The following is a 17,367-nucleotide window of genomic DNA, read 5'->3' as shown; positions in this document are numbered from 1 at the left end:
TTGTCCGAAGAAAAACATAACATAATATTTTTTGCTATGTTAATGATGTTGTAATTTTAAACCGTTCCAAGGTTTTATTTTGTAAATATTTACTTAAATTATACGCACACCCATTATTTGGTTGCAAGCAGATCCTATGGATGCGGGTAGAACAGCTGTGCGCTTGGTATTTTTTATCCTGCAATCGATGCTGCACAATATATCATAGGAAATTTATATGTCTATGAATTGTGACAATAAAAAAGAAAAACAAGAACATACATCGGTAATCCGGTTTAAAACTGATATTTTGTAAGTTAAATATTATAATACAATACAATATTCTTTTATTTCGTCAAGGTTACATTAGTTACAACAGACATTACAATAATCAAGTAAATAAATACATATGTGGGTATCAAATAGAAAACAGTAACATGTACATGTTTTACGTCAAGTATGATAGATAATCAAGCGAAAATAGTACATGTAATAAAGCTAGAAACATTTGTTTAACCTTAAAACTTAACATAAAATTAAGTATGGGGACAGCGATATTTAACTGTCTAATTTCTATAGAGGATCACAGGTATTCGGCGTTTGTCAAAGACCATAATGACATGGCCGTGAAGTCCACGGGGTAACGGGCTAGCGGTGTGGCGGGCTGGCAGTGTGAACTGGGCGGGCTAGCAGTCTAGCAAGCTAACAGTGTGAACTGGGCAGACAAGCTGTCTAGCGGGTTAACAGTGTGAACTGAGCGGGATAACAATCTAGCGGGATAACAGTGTGAACTGAGCGGACTAGCAGTCTAGCGGTCTAGCAGTGTGAACTGGGCGGGATGGCGGGCCAGCGGGATAAACTCAAAAACTTCAACATGAAAACGTTATGATACATATCCTAGCAGTGTGAAGTGGGCGGGCTAGCATTGTAGCGGGATAGCAGTGTGAACTGAGCGGGCTGGCGGGCCAGCGGGCTAAACTGTAATACTTAATTGAATGAGCATGAAAACGTTATGATACATTTCCTAGCGGTGTGAAGTGGGCGGGCTAACAGTGTAGCGGACTAGCATAATGACCTCCCCTCCCTCTCCCACCATCCCACATGCTACAACCGATAAAATGAAGCACGTGGAAAGCGTATGAAACTTATTTATGCAATTCATTACTGTTACTAAGGAATGCCATTGACTGTCTGAGTGAAATACTATTTCAAAAAGTACAACTAACGTGTAAATTTGTTCATGATGAACGCTATTAATAGGCTAAGATTTTTTAGTTATGTGAAGTTGGCTTGTACATTGTACATCGTAGTTCAGCTTGTATTTGCCAATTACAAGCTTGTAGTTTGGTATTCAGCTTGTAGTTCGGCTTGTATATTGTAAATAGTAATTCAACTTGTAGTTCGCCAATTACAAGCTTATATATCGGTATTCAGCTTGTAGTTCACCCTAACTGATACAGCATTAATAATATTTGAATTACAAGCTAGTAGTTGGGTATTCAGCTTTGAGTACAGCCCAGATACACCAGCATACATAATATTTTAATAAAAAGCTAGTAGTTGGATATTCAGCTTGTAGTTCGGACCAAATACACCAGCATACACAATATTTGAATTACAAGCTAGTAGTTTGGGTATTCAGCTTGTAATTCGGACCGGATACACCAGCATACACAATATTTGAATGACAAGCTAGTAGTTTGGGTATTCAGCTTGTAGCTCGGACCAGATACACCAGCATACACAATATTTGAATTACAAGCTATAAGCTGGGTATTCAGCTTGCAGTTCGGACCAAATACACCACCATACACAATATTTGATTAAAAGCTAGTTGGGTATTTAGCTCGTAGTTCAGCCTAGATACATCAAAATACGTTATATTTGAATTACAAGCTAGTAGTTGGGTATTCAGCTTGTAGTTCGGACCAAATACACCAGCATACACAATATTTGAATTACATGCTTGTAGTTGGATATTCAGCTTGTAGTTCGGCCCAGATGCATCAGCTTACGTTATATTTGAATTACAAGCTAGTAGTTGGGTATTCAGCTTGTAGTTCAGCCCGGATACACCAGCATACATAATATTTGAATTACAAGCTAGTAAGTAGTTGGATATTCAGCTTGTAGTTCAGCCTAGATACATCAGCTTACGTTATATTTGAATTACAAGCTAGTAGTTGGGTATTCAGCTTGTAGTTCGGACCAAATACACCAGCATACACAATATTTGAATTACAAGCTAGTAGTTGGATATTCAGCTTGTAGTTCGGACCAAATACACCAGCATACACAATATTTTAATTTCAAGCTAGTAGCTTGGTTTTCAGCTTGTAGTTTAAACCAGATACACCAGCATACACTATATTTGTATTACAAGCTAGTTGTTGGGTATTCAGCTTGTAGTTCAGCCAAGATACACCAGCATACACAATATTTGAATTACAAGATAGTATTTGGATATTCAGCTTGTAGTTCAGCCAAGATACACCAGCATACACTATATTTGAATTACAAGATAGTATTTGGATATTCAGCTTGTTGTTCGGACCAAATACACCAGCATACACAATATTTGAATTACAAGCTAGTAGTTGGCTATTCAGCCTGTAGTTCGGACCAAATACACCAGCATACACTATATTTGTATTACAAGCTAGTAGTTGGGTATTCAGCTTGTAGTTCAGCCCAGATACACCAGCATACACAATATTTGAATTACACGTTAGTAGTTGGGTATTCACACTATTCAGCTTGTACTTCGGACCATATACAGGTGAGTCAAAAATGTGACCACTAGAGTGTAAACAAGGTTTTTCCGTTTTTGTGCGGTGTGACCTAGTTTTTGACCCCAGGTGACCCATATATAAAGTTGACCTATAAATCATCAAAACAAACTTTCAGACCAATTTCCAGGATATTTGGATCAAAACAGTAGCCACTAGAGTGTTAACAAGATTTTTTCTATTTTTAGCTCCTGTGACCTAGTTTTTCATCCGAGATGACCCATGTTCGAACACATATTAGCTATTACCTAGACAAGCATCCAGACAAAGTTTGATGATGATTGAGGCAAAATTGTGACCACTAGAGTGTTAACGAACAAGTGTGGACGGACGGCAGACGACGGACATTCAACTGTAATGTATCTTTATTGGATAGGACGGAAGTACATTATCTTATAAAATACAAATCGGATATAACACAAAGACAATAGTAAAATTCAATGTTAAAATATATATATTTATTCATCATACACAAATCTTTTAAATTTGCAACATATTTATCATATTCAACAGAAAATACAATGTACATGGCGTTACTTCTAAATCCTCTAGACAAATTAGCATAATTATAATGATTTATTGAATCATGGTAATCTGTGGCATATTAAGGTACAAAAATATCTTAAACTCTTATCAAATTCCATTACAATTATGATTACTTCTATAGTGTTTCCATATTAAACACTCATGTCTTTGGTGAAGGTAAAATTATACAGAAATCGTTGTCTCAAAAGTGTCTGTACAAACATATTGTACGTAACCATCCCTGTTTCTACAGCAACATTTGTTGTTGTTTTTTAGTTCATGTAGTATTCATTCACTTTTATGATTTATCCATATAAAGTTAATACTTCTGCATTCTTCTTTCTGCGGGGTTTTACGTCGCACAAACACGGTGTCATTTGGCGACTGGTGAGGAAAGACCTTAGATGCCCCTCCTTGCATTACAAGGCACGATCGGGTTCCTGAGCAGAACTACCGACTTTTAACACCTTTCTCACATGAATGAAACCAAAGTATCTGACTGGATACGAATCATCAGCGGTTGAGAGCAAATGGTTCGAAGTCAACGACCTTGACCACATTTGTGTTGTCTATGAGATTTGGTTATGAGATTTGAATAAAAGACTTGATTGTTCAAAAGCAAATGGTTTAGGGAGGGCATATCTCTTCTTCATACGGTGGTAAATATTTGTAGTTACCGGTTTTTCCATTCGGCCACGTGACCTGAAAAAGATAATGTTATTTTTTAATCATTGATTTATAAATTCTTCTTTCACAATCGATAATAATGTAAAATTTGAGAGAAAACTCAAAACTTGAAACATTTAGCATGTTTTTTTTCTACTTTTTAAGTGAAATGAATTTATTTGATTACATTTTCTTCTTCCATTGACAAAAGAAAATGAAAACTAGAACTGTGTCCAAAGGACACGGATGCCCCCACTGACAACATATATATGGTATATAGTGAAAAAATCAACAAAGGGCCATAATTCTGTTAAATTTGGTCGCAGCAAAAATTCCTTCCTTTACTACCATCTACACATTAAGGTTGTTCATCCCTGGAAGTTTAAGCAAAATCTGCCATCCGGTTTAAGAGGAGTTGCGTTCACAAAATTTATATATGGTATATAGTGAAAAAATCAACAAAGGGCCATAATTCTGTTAAATTTGGTCACAGCAAAAATTCCTTCCTATACTGTCATCTACACATTAGGGTTGTTCATCCCTGGAAGTTTAAGCAAAATCTGCCATCCGGTTTAAGAGGAGTTGCGTTAACAAAATTTCTATATGGTATATAGTGAAAAAATCAACAAAGGGCCATAATTCTGTTAAATTTGGTCACAGCAAAAATTCCTTCCTATACTATCATCTACACATTAGGGTTGTTCATCCCTGGAAGTTTAAGCAAAATCTGCCATCCGGTTTAAGAGGAGTTGCGTTCACAAAATTTTTTACATGGTATATAGTGAAAAAATCAACCAAGGGCCATAATTCTGTTAAATTTGGTCGCAGCAAAAATTCCTTCCTTTACTACCATCTACACATTAAGGTTGTTCATCCCTGGAAGTTTAAGCAAAATCTGCCATCCGGTTTAAGAGGAGTTGCGTTCACAAGATTTCGGGACGTACGGACAGACGGACGGACGGACGTACGGACGGACAGACGGACGGACAAGTGCAACGCTATATGCTCCCACTCTGTGGGGGCATAAAAAGTTCAAACCAATTAGCATTTACTAAAAAGAAATCTTTCCAAATTTGAACAAAAATATAGAAATTGATTTAGGGAACCTTCCTCCCATTCCACTAAAAGCTCATAATTTGAGATATTACAAATGAAATATTAGTACTGATTATCTGTCTGTTACCCATAGTTAGTCAGTCCTGCAAATTTTCGTCAGTTGTGTAAAACCAATTCATTGACAACAATGACGACTAAGGGAAATGACCAGGAATGCAATCTCCGGAGTGCAGTTCTAATAATAACAGTGCCTACAAAAACAAACTTTCGAGGCATCGGCAACAAAATAAATACTTCTTCGAGAGCAGTGACAATAAAATCATCGAAAGTTGTTTCAACACAGTGGCGACAGAGCAGTGGCGACAAAAAAGCCCTTCAGGTAGTGACAACATACAATCCATCGCGAGCAGTGCCGAGAAAAACTTTCTATCAATCGCACCAAAAATGTAATCCCTCGAAGAAAGAAGCAACAATAACAATGGACGAAAATTGCATTATTCATTTTGAATGTATGTGTTTGAGAGAGCGGATAAATCAGAAGAGATGTTAGGGTATGTTTGACATACCGTGTAGGTGTTTGCATCCAAGCATATATTTGTGATAGTTCCAATATGACCAGGACCCCCGTCCGTTAATCCATCCTTCCAACACTTTCCTGAAATAAAACACCAGGTATATAACATGTTCTTTAATTTTATTGTTCGCTCATTAAATATAGTGTTTTACATTTTCGGCTACACATTCAGATGTATTTGTTTGTTCTGGTTTCGAGGTCATATACCTGTCACATTAAATAATATCTTATCTTGTCTGGCAAAGGTAGTTAAACCAAGCCTAGCAACATCTCAAAAGTGTGCTGTATCTTTGCTATGCATTTTTTTTATTATGAAAACACCATTAGACACGCAATTACATCTATTACAGCCTTAAGTTTCACATTTATGAAATCATTATATGAATTGCAGTTTACATGTAGATCAACGTAAAGTGTTGCTTGCGCATGCGCAACTTATGTATGACAGAGATGCATGGGAAAATTAAAGAAAAAACATCCATAATTAAAGTTATTGGTTACCATTAGCATTTACTATGTTTAAAAAGTTTAAGGTGTTTCAACACGCTTTTCTTTTTGTTACTGAAATAAGCTGCCCTACCTCTTTTCATTGGTGTACCAACATTAAGTGTATGGTTGTGCGTTTGCCGAGATTGAGGTTTTGGTCGCTGACCGGAAGCTGATTTTCGACTTGCAGGTACAGGTGGTGCCTTCCGTGCAGGTCTGAGATCTAAGTGAAAGCAAATAAACAGTTTACAGAGTAAGTTAGAATTTAATTGATTTGTTAAGAGTTAAGCCAATTCATGTAAAGGATTATTTGCGCATAATGTGACAGAAAGTAAAAGAAATGATAAGAATCAATGTCTTGATAATATTGTTAATCGACTCCCTCATACAACTTCGAAAGTAAAATAAGCAAATAAGTACTAAGTTAGATAAACATTTCATTTCATAAATATAATTATCTGATAAAGTACATTTTTTACAATGATAGTTAAGATGTAAATAATTGAATGTTTGCAGTGTGTAACCGTGCAATTACAATAATCAAACAGGAAGATGAAGAAACAGAAGAAGGAGAATAAAAGAAGAAGAAGATGATGATGATGATTAAGTTGTTGTTGATGATGATTAAGTTGTTGTTGATGATGATGATTAAGTTGATGATGTTGATGATGATGATGATTAAGTTGATGACGATGATGATGATGATGATGATGAACAAAAACGTTATTTACCTTCCTTTGGCCATTTCCATTGTACTTGAGACAGTTCGTTTTCTATGGAGCTGACAAGTAGTGTGACGTCATCAACACCCTTTATCTGGGGTGTACTATCAGAACTCTCGTCTGTTAACAGCGCTGACATACTGTTAATATAAAAATATACATATAAAGTTATTCATTTGATAAAAGTCTTCTTATATGAATATATTGTACAGAACTACATCAACGCCAGAGCTACAAGTCTATGCATAAAAAAATACTCAACAAGATATATATGCATGTGACATTTTGAAAAGATTGTCCACGATTTTAATTATTAGAATAATAATAATAAATATGTTGTCTAGTCTTAGCACATTAATTTAGATAAAACAATAATTATTTCAAATTGTATAACAGTAAGCATATACAAACACACTGAAAGATTTGGTGAATTGGAAAGTACTTATAGAATATATTTTGTAAAGGAGGTGTATGACCTATGTAAGTTTTAAATAAATTTGAAATATTTTGTGAAGAACTTCCTTCATAAAAAAAATCAGTATATACTTTGTTCTATTTCAAAATTTCATAAAAGTGTAAAATGTGAATCTTACCTTTTAATTTGTTTTGGAAAATTCTACAAAAGAAAAAAAAGGCAATTTAATCAACCATGAAGATGTATTTATAAGAATAGGATTGAGATGCAAACATAAAACATTGTATTTGTATGATCAAGGAGAAATGTCTACCAGTGAAATCCATGTGACGTCATAACATTGCTGTGTTTAGAGTGGATTGGTCCATCCACAATGGGTATATTTTCCATAAGCATTTCAAATATTGCTAAAAATAATAGAAATTATCCTTCGGATATTCTTCGTAAAATATTGAGTGAAATATTGTTTGAAAAAAAATGTTGAGAAAGTTCTTAGTGCATGATTGAGTATACTAATAAAGCGGTGAGAGGCAATTGGTGTGAAATCTGACCACTAATGCGTCTTATGGTAACATTAATTTCGAAATTGTTCGGTACTTTCCGAGAGGTATGAAATATATCATTATGATTATGACTAAGAGTATTATATAAAAAAGCAACATATTGTACCTGTATGAACTTTATTTTATTATCAGTGCATAATCTTCTAGCATCGTCTACAACCTTGTCGACCAGTTTTTCTTTTCTTTTGGCACACTCTGAATGTGTCATATAGTTATGTGAGACCTGTTGCTCACGGTGATCAAGCTGTCCGCGCAGTTCCGCTTCTCGTCTGTCAAGAGCATCACGCAGACGAGAAAAATACACCGTTAACTCCTGGCGTTTCTTTTGAGCATCTATCTGTTGAAAGAATGACCACACACTATTTATACATTAAAAATACCAAAAAAAAAAACAACAACAAAAACGCTTCCTTGTAATTGAAAGTGTTAACGGCTTGTATATAGAAGTACAACAGACTTAGTTAAAAGTCATACGACGACTTTCCAGTTTTGCTTGTGCCTATACACTTATACGTAAATAATGGATATTTATATACATTCGTTATGACATATATTTGTATATGTCATGTTTAAAATCTTTTCTGATGCAATGAAGAAAGCGGGTTATTACATATATAATTATATGTACATATTTTTTTGTAGAACAGCTTAACAAATTTCGTAAAATATCAAATGTAAATATAAAGGGATACTCAGGCAAATTATTTTATGCACTCAAATCACGCTAAAATGACATTTGTTAAAGTCCCAGCATGATTAATTGTCTCTATAAATTCTATATATTTTGGGTTGAAGCGTAAATATATATCTATAAATGTTGAACGGAATTAAGACGCCGACATGATCACAGAGTATTTTTAAAAGTAGTCATGTGACTCGAACAAATCCTGGAAAGTAAAATAACATATATATTATGAATTTTGTATGATTGAAACAAACCTAAATCACTCATTTGACGTGTTCTTAAACGTTTCCAGATGTCACTGTGACAACTATTACGAAATCTTAACGCTCTAACCTGACCCACGTGGGTCAAGTTAGGAAACCAACATTTTCTTCGTTTTAAAAAAGGTTTGTTCATGTGACTGTCTAGTGTATTCATTTTGAGGACATTTATAGAATAATGAATGAAAAAATCAAAACGAAGACATGAAAATTGCCTGTATCTCCCTATAGATTATTATTCCTTAATTGATTCTCCAGAAGTGATAATAGTGACAATAACACATTTCCTATGCATGAAAGCAGAAACTATCCATTTGCAACTGGTATGTGATGTAAATAGGTATCTATCATAGTTTTACTTAAGGACAAATTCTGTATAAAAAGGTTTCACTTATAATGTAACTCTATCAAATCAAAAGCTTGTGAATCCGCTAAGAAAAATTAACCAAAGCCTGTTGAAAAATCAGAGAAAAATTCTCAAAAATTGTGAAATTCGTCAAGAAAGATTCATAAAATGATTTAAATCCAAGTAAGATTCAAACAATGATGTTAAACTGGGAAAAATAATCACAAAATGATGTTAATTTGTCAAAGAATGTTGTATTGAAGTATATTTTTTAGTACAAAACACATTCTTCCAGCTTTTTTGATGCCATTAAATCTCATTTTCACTATTATTTTCAAATGCTTTCAAATGCAATAAAATACGTTCAAACTACAAATAAGATCAATTAATTACCTGTGTTTTCTGTGCTAACGCACGGCAAGATTTTTGTGTAGCTTTAAGTAGGCTTTTGCGAGAATCTAAGTCACAAAGTGTTCCTTTAAGGACGTCCTGAAAAGCAAAATAGTTTAAAAAATGTCAGAAAAGACACAGTTTCAAATTTCGTTTACGCATTAAAGGCCCATTATACACAGAAATATTTTTATTTCTTTTATTTTTATTTTGGTATCCTGTTATAGTTTCAAAAACGTTTCTCATACGTCACCTTCCTTAAATAATCTTTCGCTTCTGTTGCTATTTGGCAGTAAGTAGAGATATACATGTAGTGGAAGTCCAAATTCTACTTTGTTTACATTTTGCTACTTTTATGACAAAACAAATCTAATTCCGTTATATTTTCGTAATAAGCAACACGCATGCTCTACTCAAAGACCATCATTTAAACGTTATAAAACTCGCGTGTATTCTTTGTAAAAGTAAGAAACAATTTATTTGTTTTTGAGCGATAGTGTTCCTTAATGTTATATTTAAAAACTATAAGATTAAAAGTTATTTCATCAGACATATAGTTTGACATATAATTTCCGCTGATCTTATACACTTTTTAATTGTTTGGGTCGTCAGACCAAACAAATAATGGTAGCGAAATTTCAGAGTCTAATGCTGTTAATTGCAAATGCCGAAAGTAGTCCACTTTTTTGAATCGGTTACTTCCCTTTATATGTACACTAACGCCGAAAAATTCAGGGGAGATCACTGCGTAAAGATGGTCAAAGACAGGCGCATTAATTTTCAAGCAAAATAATTCCCGAATGGTCGAAGATTTCTAATATTGTTTTATTGTATTTTCTGATCGAAAATAAGTAAATACAAAGCGGACATCAATCTCTGACACAGAAGTTTCACGACAAACCTAACAACAAGTAGTTCTCAAAACAGCTTAAAACTAGCGATTTAAAAGAAAGAAATATTTGTATTTTGTTACAAGTATCCAACAAATTACAACGCATTCAAAGTTTAAAAATAGCGTTGGCTTATAGAATTGTCAATAAATGCACAATCACAAATTACGCGGATGAATATGATTTTATCAATGAAAATACTATTTTTAGCGATGCCGATTACCGAATACTACACAAACCGAGTAGTGGAATATATAGATTCTACATGTCGGACTGTTTGGGCGAGAAGATTTTCGCTACATTATTTACTTCAATTTTAAACAACAGATTTTCCTGAACAAAATACCTCGAAATTAATAAGGATTACAAACCCGAAATGCAATGGAAGTTCTAAATTTAGAATGACTTGATGTTATTCAGACATTGTTTGAATAACTTCTCCGTGGTGCAGGGGTAACGCGCTCGCTTAGTGAGTGAGAGGTCTGGAGTTCAAATCCCAGTCAAGGAAACTTTTTTTGTTTAATTTTTTTTTAAGTGTCTTTGTTAAGGAAGTAGCCATGATATGCAAGGATAAAGTGTGGCTGTTAGACAGGACTGATTTTAAGAAAATATGAATGCTAGAGGCATTTTATAGTACAAGTTATATCTTGAGTGTTTTAACCTAATATGGGTATGCTAAAGACGATGAGGGTGGATACCAAGAAAATAAAATTGACCTTGTCCTTCAAAAGGTCAATTCAAAATGGCCGCTTAAAAATACTAAAATAGGTCATTAAAACTATGATACAATATGATGCAATTAATTATTCTTGTCAAAATCAAATGATTATTTAATATGATCAGATTTTAATGAGATTGGCCACCAAATATAGCGATTATAAGCCTAATGGCTCAATTAACAGTATATACAGTACTGTTTTACTAGCGCGTTAAGGTATAATAATAAGATTGAAAAAATCACTTTTTATGTTTTTTTACTTGACTTATATTTAACAATAAGCTTAGTTTATAAATATTACCAAAGAATAAATATTTCGTAATAACAAATTAATATTCCATAATTACGAAATAATATTTCGTAATAACGAATTAATATTTCGTATTTACGAACTAATATTTCGTAATAACGAATCAATATATCATAATTAAGATTTTATATTTCGTTAAAACGAAATAATATTTCTAATTGGGAATTATTATCTCGTAAAAACGAATTCAATTCCGGGAGAAGATGTGGAAAATATCACTTCAGGTGTTCCGTAATTTTCAACATTATTTGTAGCTATGATATTTTTTTAAGTTGTTCATTGTGTTTTCATATATTTTGCACTTATTATGGTATTTATGTTTTAAAATGAATATTTTAAAATTATTTTTACATGTCAAAAAATGTCATTTCAATGCCATAAACACAACACAAACCGAGACAAAACGTGTTTTGAAATATATACTGCACCCCCTCCTACCCCCCCCCCCCCTACCCCCAAAAAATAAAATAGGATATCTTAAAGTAACAGCAAAGTTATCTATAAAAATATTATTTGTTGTAAATCGAGTAATATTTTCTTTGACCATATAAAAGTCACGTGGGTAGGCTACATAGTAGAGGTGTTAAAATATAATTGTAATACACCCTTTGTTAGCCATTGAAATAGTATTTAATGTATAAAGGATTTTCAAAAATGGTTATTATTCAGAGCGGGCGCTATGGTGCAGTGGTAACACTGTCTGCCTACAAATCAAGGGGTCGTGAGTTCGATCCCCCGCTACTCCACTGAACGAATAAATGACTACGAGATTGACATAACCAGGACATAGACACAGAATGACGGCAACGATAGAAACAAGAGAAGACCTTAACGGAACAGGAAACAAGTACCGAAAGTACAAGACCGAAGACGACGACCGATAACAGAAGGAAAAAAGGAGACAAGAACTGACAACAAGCGAACAAAGACGAGGACCGATAACATAAGAACAGAGACAGGGACCGATAACAGAAGAACTGGCAACAAGCGAACAGAGACAGGGACCGATAACAGAAGAACTGACAACAAGCGAACAGAGACGAGAACCGCTAACAGAAGAACAGGACAGGGACCACCGATAACAGAAGAACTGACAACAAGCGAACAAAGACGAGGACCGATAACAGAAGAACAGGACAGGTACCGATAACAGAAGAACTGACAACAAGCAAACAGAGCCGTCGACCGATAACAGAAATAGGGACCGATAACAGAAGAACATAGACGATGACTGATGACAGAAGAATGGAGACGGTGATCGATAACAGAGACGGGAACCGATTACATAAGAATTGACAAGAAGAAAACGGAGACCAGGACTGATTAAAGAAGAGACAAGAACCGATGACAAAAGAACGAAGACGAGAACCAACACGACAGGGACCGATAACAGAAGAACTGACAAAAAGACAACGGAGACGAGGATTGATAACAAAAAATAGAAACTAGTACCGATAACAAAATAACACAGACCAGGACTGAAGAAGAAGAATGAAGACGGGGATCGATAACAGAGACGGGAACCTATGACAGCAAAATTGACAACAAGAAAACGAAGACCAGAAGAATAGAGACGAGAACCGATAACAGAAGAACGAAGACGACGACCGATAGCAGAAAAACAGAGACGAGAACCGATAACAGAACATCTAACAACAAAAGAACTGAGAAGAACGAAGACGACGACCGATAACAGAAAAACGAACACCAAAACCCAAGAGTACTCAGAGAAAAATGCCTTTAATTAATGTATATTTTGCATGCACACGTTTTAACCCCCTCACACATCTAAACGCTGAAGGCATCCGAGTAGCCACTCTATATGCTTGCATAGAGTGCCAGATAAAATCTAGCATATAGGGCAGGAAAGAGTGTAGTGTTCGCTGCGTAAACCCTAAATATGTTTAAATGCCTTAAAATTTTCAGTACTATCTTTAATATTACTTCTATATTACTATTATATTAGCCTATAGAAAAATGTCTGCCATCTTGGATTTTTCGGCCATATTGGATTGTTTTGTGCTTTTAATTCTGTTTTGGTGTCTAATTTGTTTTTACCTAAACATGCTTTGTGACAAATTTCAGGCTTTTCCTTTCTTTGATATATCATCCATTTATAATAAAGAAATTTGGCGGCCATTTTAGTGGTCATTTTAAATGGCCATTTCAATGGTCAAGATCAAGTTTTTCAATTTGGTATCCACCTTTATCGGATTCAGCATACCTTAAATAGGTAAAATACACCAAGATACCACTTGTACTTCAAAATGCCTCTAGCATCTTATAGGGAGCCAAATTCTCAAAATCAGTCCTGTCTATGTCGTAAAAAATGAACATAAATGATTTTTGATGCAACTCTAGTTATGCAAAATTCCGTATCTATCAAACTGGTGCCTTGCAATATGAATTATAGTACATAAAAATAAACTTTTACAGGAAAATACATACAGATATACAGTACGATTTAGATTGCAAAGATCTGAAAATACCACAGAACTTGCAGCCTTTTGATTCTTTATAAATATACATGCTTATAGTAAGCTCCAGGATTATTAACATCTGTGTTAAACAACAGTAAAAGTCGTTACAAGCCCTATTTTGGAATAATATGGTTTTCTTCAGGCCGTTCTCATATAAATTCATTGTGGCTGAGGGGTTTTCGCGCTCGCTTAGGAAGCGAGAGGTCTGGATTTCAAATCCCAGTAAAGGCAACTCATTTTTTTTTTCAAATTGTTTAAGTCAAATAATCATTGGATTGAATATCAGTGTTGCAATTAGTCTTATAGCCAATTTACTACAATTAAAACGCTGGAAAGCGTTGGTGGCACTATACATATAATCTCATAACCTGTACCTTTCTTACATCCTGAGACCCAAACAAATTCAGCGCCTTCTGTGCTTTGATTTAAAAAGCAGCGTGTTGACAGTTTATTTTACATCGACACATTTTATGTGGCTCGGGTTCTGCCGCCGATCATCCGATTTAAATTTTAAAAAAACGGAAAGTGACTAAATATGGCGAATTTACGTGAACTTATTATAAATCTAACCCATTAAAAGAACACTATCGAAAATTGTCTGGTAATAATTAATGATAAATAACGATAAAAACCGAGAAGAAAGTTAGATAACAGACTTTGCGACATATAATATCCCAAATATGTGTTGGTAATGATATCCCTAATAAAAAAAATCACACATTTTAACAGTTAAAAAGGTCAATGCAGAAACATTATTTAAAAAAAAAAACATGTCAATCTAAATGAAACTGTTTAGTCATTTCTAATCATGTAAAGGAACATTACCATGTTATATCCGTAAGAATCTTCAATTGTACTAAACCTATGTGCATTGTGTTGCTTAGCAATACATTCCAGACAAGCAAGTTCACTGCAATCACTACAATATAATTTGTACTGTCTACCGTGTTCAAAACATTTTATTCCATCTGTGGCAGAATCTTCGCCTTCCTTTAGGACAGACATTAAAGTCACTTTGTGTCCAGAATGTTTTCCCGTCATACATCGTATACATATTTGAGCTCTACACGATGTGCACATTAACTGACACGTCATTCTATGTTGCGCACAAAATGGCTGATCGTTTCTTGTGCGACCTTGACCTTCATGACCTTTATCGTTTTCTCGTTTGTAACTTTCCACAATTCCTCCAAGTTGGAAGTTCTTTGGGAGTTCATCTATACCATTTGGTCCGAGCATAACATCTTTTCGACACTCTGGACATTTGAAAACTAGCGCGGAAGAAAACAGACCCATTATACATCGTCTGCAAAAACTGTGTAGGCACGGTAGAGCTAAAGGGTCATTGTAAAGGTCCATGCATATCGAACACGTGACATGATGTTCAATGGATGTTGATCTATCCATCTTGAAATTATTCTGAAATTAAATTTAATGTTTGTGTTCTGATAAAAATTTCACTGTAAAGTTTAGGAGTATGACATTCGAGCATATTACGGTGTATATGGTGTAACGTGTTCATGAACACTGTATTATTAGGATGTTAATAGTGCAACGTGTTCATTTTCAAATGAGTTATGTTCATATGAAATGAGCTATGTTCACGGATTGTGTGTTAATGTTTAATATTATTTGTGTAATAAAGTGATATTCTTACTGCAAATACAAAATGTTCTATTTCAGATGAAACGACTAGTTGTTTAAACGTTCAATGTGTAAATTGCTACTACATGACCTCTCTGTTATTATTTTGCCATCCGGGAGAAATTTTGTTTGACCTTATGATGTTTTAGCAAATCTCCCCATTTAAAGGTAAAAATTACCATTTTTCACGTGAGTTCTCCAGGTATATAGAAAAGATTTCCACAGAAATCCGTAACGTTTTCCAGGAACTCCGTGACAGTTATCACGAGAACTCCAAACAAGTTATCATAAGAACTCCATCCTTCGTGTAACAGTTCCTCTCCTGTGAAGTGTTAAATTTCAATTTCATAACCCATTTGTTAACCATCCATTAATGTGATATTACAATATAGGAAACTCATCAGGAACAGATCGGGTGCTATGATGCAGTGGAAGCAATGTCTGGGTTACAAATTCGATATCCCTCTACACCAACACATATTACACTCTTCTGGATAAAAAAAAAATAAACGAGGAATCATGTCACAAGGTCACATAAAAGTGAAGGACATTTTATTACCGTGTTACAACAACAGCTGCTTTCGGTAGTGATTAGTCAAATCAGGCAAATGGAGTTGGGGTAAGAGCGGGGGTGGGAGGGGGGATGTGGTTTGGGGAGCGGTCAGTCAGAATCTAAACAATGAAAACCGGGGGTCATTATTCTACGGAACCGCCTCCGTGGTCGAGGGGTTAGAGTCGATGACTTCTAATCCAGTTACCTCTTTGGCGTGGGTTCGATCCCCGGGAGATGCTTTGGTAGTTTAGCCCGGAGGAGGGTAGTCTAGTACTGGCGTAACTCTCCAGGAACGATGGTTAGGAAACTACCCGCCTATATGACTGAAATATTGTTGGGAAAAGGCAAACAAACAAACATTATTCTACGGGAGGTCACTTTACTTCTTGACTTTGGCATAAAATTTTATCTATTTCGATGGTATTTAAATTTCAACTAAACGATTTTCTGATGTAGTTATAAGATAATATTATTATTAGCCATTATTAGAAACAACTTAATATTCGTATGACAAAAGTTAAAACAAATAAAATTAAAGTATACAAAATGTACCAGTCCTTAAAAACATAAATTGTTAAGATAAACAACATATAAAGGAGTACCTTTAATCAATTTACGTGTTTAAGCTTGAAATGCGGAAGTTTTATGTTGAAATTAGATATTTTTGAATTTATGAGATACATAAAATCTGGTATAAATTTATAAAGAATAAGACGTTAGTTTATTACAATTTTTTGAAGGTTACTGTATAATAGTGTATTCAGCTCAATTCTAATTATGAAAAGAAATTAATATGTTTTCTAACTTACCTGAAGAAATCAAACCGAAAGTAAAATAAAGTGTCATTTATTCCAAGTAAAACAAATTTTCAAAATAACCAACAACTTTAAATATACATTAAAGCAGGTATATAAACGACTACATAAAATTCTTTCAATCGAAAGTTGAAATAAATAATATCAACACAGCACGGTAGGCAATATATTGAATTATCTATAGGTAAATACCGGCTTATAAATGCACTGGTTACAGAGCTATGTGTACTTATTGATTTCTTTATTGATCTGTAACAGTTATAAAGAGCCTACTGTATGGTGAAGTATAAGAGTCATTATATTTAAAGCGGTTCGTTACGTGAAACTCGCATTACTATTATTAAATTAGCTATTTCATAAGCACCACTATATTCCAACCATTGCCTCCTCAAATCGCAGCACTACAGCAATATAATTTAGCATGTGTTTTGTAGGATATGTACGGACTTTTTTTCTGTCATGCTGACGCGGAACGCGGGAGAATATTGATCTTAAGAGGTA

General features: G+C 34.4%; 1 protein-coding gene across 1 annotated transcript; it reads right to left on the bottom strand.

Moving 5' to 3' along the window:
• Positions 1-3,215: 3,215 nt before the first annotated feature.
• On the bottom strand, positions 3,216-17,084 carry LOC132718023 (tripartite motif-containing protein 59-like). Its single transcript, XM_060701625.1, has 9 exons — positions 16,861-17,084; positions 14,680-15,273; positions 9,460-9,555; positions 7,882-8,112; positions 7,391-7,413; positions 6,807-6,937; positions 6,170-6,298; positions 5,582-5,670; positions 3,216-3,995 (listed from the first exon to the last, which is right to left on the bottom strand). Exons 2-9 carry the CDS (start codon positions 15,259-15,261, stop codon positions 3,921-3,923), a joined length of 1,356 nt encoding a protein of 451 aa, XP_060557608.1. The 5' UTR covers positions 15,262-15,273; positions 16,861-17,084; the 3' UTR covers positions 3,216-3,920.
• Positions 17,085-17,367: the final 283 nt, after the last annotated feature.

Source organism: Ruditapes philippinarum, unplaced genomic scaffold (assembly GCF_026571515.1).
Source record: "Ruditapes philippinarum isolate M1 unplaced genomic scaffold, ASM2657151v2 ctg2348_1_1_1_1, whole genome shotgun sequence".
Lineage (NCBI taxonomy): Eukaryota > Metazoa > Mollusca > Bivalvia > Venerida > Veneridae > Ruditapes > Ruditapes philippinarum.
Note: the sequence above shows the minus strand (reverse complement) of the source record. Positions and strands in the feature narration are given on the sequence as shown.